The 4,975-nt window shown below is 35.3% G+C and overlaps 1 protein-coding gene across 1 annotated transcript; it reads left to right on the forward strand.

The window, feature by feature from the left end:
- Positions 1–698: 698 nt before the first annotated feature.
- LOC105119075 (aquaporin PIP2-2-like) lies at positions 699–2,316 on the forward strand. Its single transcript, XM_011017176.1, has 4 exons — positions 699–1,183; positions 1,273–1,568; positions 1,672–1,812; positions 1,915–2,316. The coding sequence occupies exons 1-4, from the start codon at positions 883–885 to the stop codon at positions 2,032–2,034; spliced, it is 858 nt and encodes a 285-aa protein (XP_011015478.1). The 5' UTR covers positions 699–882; the 3' UTR covers positions 2,035–2,316.
- The last annotated feature ends 2,659 nt before the right edge of the window (positions 2,317–4,975 follow it).

Here is a 4,975-nt window from a genome sequence, read left to right on the forward strand (position 1 = left end):
GCAAATTATAAAACTCAATCCCTAATAAATCTAATATTAAATGATATAACTGAAATTAAAAAATTAATTAAAAATAATATAAAAAAATAACTCGAGTCAATCCATGTTAACCTATTAAACTCGTGACTTGAGTTGTGAGATAAAAATAATCTCATAGAAAGCAAACAAAAATAAATAATAAAGTTTAATTTTTAATTAATTTAATATTAAAAAATGATATTAAAAAAATTAATTACAAAAAAAACTCAACTAGTTCAACTCGTAATCTAGGTTATGAAAATATAATAATATAATAAAATATAAATAAATAAAATATAAATTTTATCTACTAAAAAATCTAATGTTGAAAAATAGAATTAAAATAAAAAAATAAAAAAAATTATTAAAAAAATAATATTGTATGAGAAGGGGTACAATAATAATTAAAATTTAAAATATAAAATTGAGAAATTTTAATGAATATATATATAAACATTGTGGTAGAGTCATGTGATTATTTCATGGTCAATAGTGATTATCACTTGGAAATTTCATTCTGATCAATATAACAGGTTATGACGTTATGCAGTAAAAACTCATGTGAAGCTCATAGAACAGAGTGAAGGTTTAGAAGAATACACTGGAACCATCTTTACAGAAGGCCTGAAAAGCACACCCATGAAGTCCAACGTGGGGTCATGGAAAGTTTAAGAAATCATAAATTATGAGGTGGGGCGGCGAAGCTAAGTTAATTTGACACTCACTCCCCTCCAATACATCATACATCGCATGCATAAATAGCACAGCATGTCTCCACACTTCCACCGCAAAACATTTTGTTAGTGAATTATAATACCAACCATACCGCTTTAGCTTTGTCTCTCACCAAACTCATCGATAGCTATGGGCAAGGACATTGAAGTTGGAGGCGAATTCAGTGCCAAGGACTATCATGACCCTCCACCAGCGCCATTGATCGATGCTGAGGAAATAACCCAGTGGTCTTTTTATCGGGCTATTATTGCTGAGTTCGTTGCCACGCTCTTGTTTTTGTACATCACTGTTTTGACCGTGATAGGTTACAAGAGCCAGACTGACGTCAATAAAAACGGTGATCAATGTGGTGGGGTTGGCATTCTTGGCATCGCTTGGGCCTTTGGTGGCATGATTTTTGTTCTCGTTTACTGCACTGCTGGTATCTCAGGTCAGTAATGGAAATAATATAATCTCGTATGAATTGTTTTCCTATCATCTCTTGAAATGGGACCGATGAATATGCTAAAAATTATGCAGGTGGACATATTAACCCGGCTGTGACTTTCGGTTTGTTCTTGGCTAGGAAGGTCTCCTTGGTGCGTGCCATTCTATACATGGTGGCTCAGTGCCTGGGGGCTATATGTGGATGTGGACTTGTCAAAGCATTCCAAAAGTCTTATTACACAAGCTATGGTGGTGGAGCCAATGGACTTGCCATCGGATACAGCAAGGGAAATGGGTTAGGTGCTGAGATCATTGGCACCTTTGTTCTTGTCTACACTGTTTTCTCTGCTACCGACCCCAAGAGGAATGCAAGGGATTCTCATGTTCCTGTTCGTGCTCCATGCCTGTGTCTATAAAATCAAAATTAGAAATTCTCATAGCAATAAATCCAGGTTATCAACTGGTCTTCACTAATTTCCTTTCCAACTATAGGTACTGGCACCTCTTCCCATTGGATTTGCTGTCTTCATGGTTCACTTGGCCACTATTCCAATCACCGGTACTGGTATCAACCCTGCTAGGAGCTTCGGAGCTGCGGTGATCTACAACAAGGAGAAGGCATGGGATGACCATGTGCGTGGCTAATTCCCACTAATATATATATATATTTCCTAATTAGTTTCATATTTGGTGTAACATATTTGTGCTCATGTAAATTTTATGTTGTTGCTTCAGTGGATTTTCTGGGTTGGACCTTTCATCGGTGCTGCAATTGCTGCCTTATATCACCAGTTCATCTTGAGAGCAGCTGCTGTTAAATCCCTTGGATCCTTCCGGAGCTCTCCCAGCATATAATATTTCCGTTCAGTTATGGAACGTACGCCAAAGATTTAACGAGTCCAAAAGGGTCTGGGACTGGCCAATATGTACATCATTCAGTCCAGGTCTAAGACATCAACGTTATGTCATGGTTGTGTGCTTGGGCACTTGTTTTATTTATGCTCAAATATTTTCAACTTCTCTGTCCTTGAGTTTTTATTTTCGGTCAATATGTAGTATTGATGAATCAATCAGCAAGTGCTCTGTATTACGTAGCCTTTAATAATTTCGATCCCTCTAATCTCTTTTCTTGATATCTCACTGTTATGTCAGGGAAGGAAATTCACGACTCATTATGGCATATATACCTGTCGTAATTATATACATATAAATCATTTCAAATACTTTTTTTTTTTAAAAAAAGGTGAGAGGTTCAACTTTTTTCCATTTTCGTGCAGCTTATAAACTCTATGTGCTATATCTCTGTTGCATCATTCACTGTTTTACTACTGGGCTCACTGGTTGCATCCCTCACATATTACTACGGACTGCACTGTTTGTCAACAGGAATTGGCGTTTTATAAAATATTTAAAATTGAATGGATATAAAATTATGGCATTTACTATAGGTCTACACTCTATAACATTATCTGTGGATCCAGTTCCGATGGCATTATAGATTCCATGGGGACTCGCGCTAGTGTCTGCTATGGAGGTGGAAATTATAAACTTACCCACTATTTGTTCGAGAGCTATAAGAATGCTTAGTAATTTTTGTTCTTTCTAAAAAAGTGTAATTTAGATTCTTCAATAATTGCTTGCCATTTGGACTTTACCCTCTCTCTCTCTCTCTCTCTCTCTCATCTAAGTTAAGCTTTTCCTCTATCTATGCGTCAACAAAAGAAAACCATGTTACCTTTCTCTCTTTCGAGCTCTTTTTTTTTTAAAAAAAAAAAAGAGAGACAACTACTCATAGCAAAAATGATAATAAAAAAGGGTAATAATAGATGTTTATTGATGGATAAATATGAATAAAAATATTTTATCATCATAAAAAATAAATTTTTTTTCAAATCTTTATTTAGAAGATTAAAAAACTTGAAAATAACTCATTCACAAATAGAAAGGACTTGTGTCCGTACCCAATATTTTTATATCAAGTAAAATGCCAAACCTAAATAATACCGGTCTAACTTACTTTCAAGCCCTAACACCATTAGACGTGGCTACAAGTCAAGTCTAAGTGGATATATATTTAACAAGTTATCAAATTTGGCATCTTTAGGCTTGGTTACGAGCTTAAATCGATATTGATCTTGGCTGCTTGCTAAGTCCAATTAGACATGAGTTTGACTTGCTACTAGATCCAACGCTTTTAGACTTAACTATATGCTAAGATGAAGCGAACATGGACTTTGCAAGGTACTAGACTCACTGTCCTTGGATGTGGCACTATGTCAAGCCTAATTAAGAATGAGTCTGACATACTGCTAGACCTAATGCTTTTGGACTAGGTTACATGTCGAGCCTAAGTGGATATGTGTCTAGCAAGTTGCTAGACCCAACGCCTTTGGACTAGGTTATGCGTTGAGCTCAAGTATATATGTGCTTGACAAGTTGCTAGACTCACCATTTTTGGACATGGACCTGGCATGCTGCTAGACCCAATATTTTTGGATTTGACTATATGTTAAGCCTAAGCAAACATTGGTCTAACGAACTGTCATACCCACCGCCATTAGGCTTGGCATCATGCCTAGCTCAAAAGGGTATGGTTTTGGTGAGCTACTAGACCCAACACCCTTGGGCTAGGCTACTCATGAAGCCTAATTGGACATGAATCTAGCGAATTAGAAAATCTATAGTCCTTAGGTTTGGTTGCGCACTAAGTTCAATTAGGCATAGGTCTGGTGACCTTCTCGACCCTTTAACTTGGGGCTTGGCTGCGTATCAAGCTAAATTAATCATTGGTTTAACATATTACTAAACTTATCGACCATGGGCTTGACATTGTGCTTAGTACAAAGGGATAAAGGCCTTAAGATCATTATAGGTCACATATTGGGCTATAAGGCTCTATTTGTTTATTCTTGTGACTTATAACATAAAATGTTAATGTCATGGATATTAATCTCCCTACACCCATAGGTGTATGAAAAATCTCCCAATGACCTATCATATTTTCATCTCAGTAATATTGTGTGATTTATCACTCATTAATATTATCAAGATGAAATGACTCTCTAGACCTTATACTCTAGTAAAACAATAAGGATCAAGGGTTATAAATATCTTTGAACTACCTGATTATAGGGTTTATGATTTTTATTCTCAAGACATTAATGATTTTAAATCCTAGAGCATTTGTCATACCAAAAAAAGAACAAACACTCATGCTCTTAGAATTTAAGGTACATTATCTCATTTATTGCCATCTCTTTTTTAAACATTATTGACTTTATTGTTTAAGGGTCCCTAAACCCTACTAAAAAGGATTGTTTTGTAGTTGTTAGGCCTTCTATCTCTAATCATCAACTTCTTAATCTCTAAAGAATGAAGTATTTATATGAACATATGATTACTCATTATCCGAACACCAAAAAACCTTATTCTTAAGCATACTACGTTTTGGAACATCATCATTTCGTGTCGTCTATGAGAATTGATAAAAAAAGCTATCAATTTGTTTTTTAGATTTGGTTCTTAACCTTCATGAGCTAATCCATGGTAGATAATTAAGATACACTTAGGATGGGACGTGTCACGGACCTCCTTATAATCACTGGTAAATCAGATATATTAGAGTTTTAACAATTATTTAATCAAGTCTAACTCCTCACTAAGACATTATTAGCCACTCGAGGCTAAAATCCTGATGAGTCTTTGACACAACCATACGATTGATGTCTTCACCCCCTCCTCTAAGAAACTCAAAAATTATACATTATTCCTTCTTTTTGATTAGTTGTTCAACAAA

This window comes from Populus euphratica, unplaced genomic scaffold (genome assembly GCF_000495115.2).
Source record: "Populus euphratica unplaced genomic scaffold, PopEup_1.0 scaffold2484.1, whole genome shotgun sequence".
NCBI lineage: Eukaryota > Viridiplantae > Streptophyta > Magnoliopsida > Malpighiales > Salicaceae > Populus > Populus euphratica.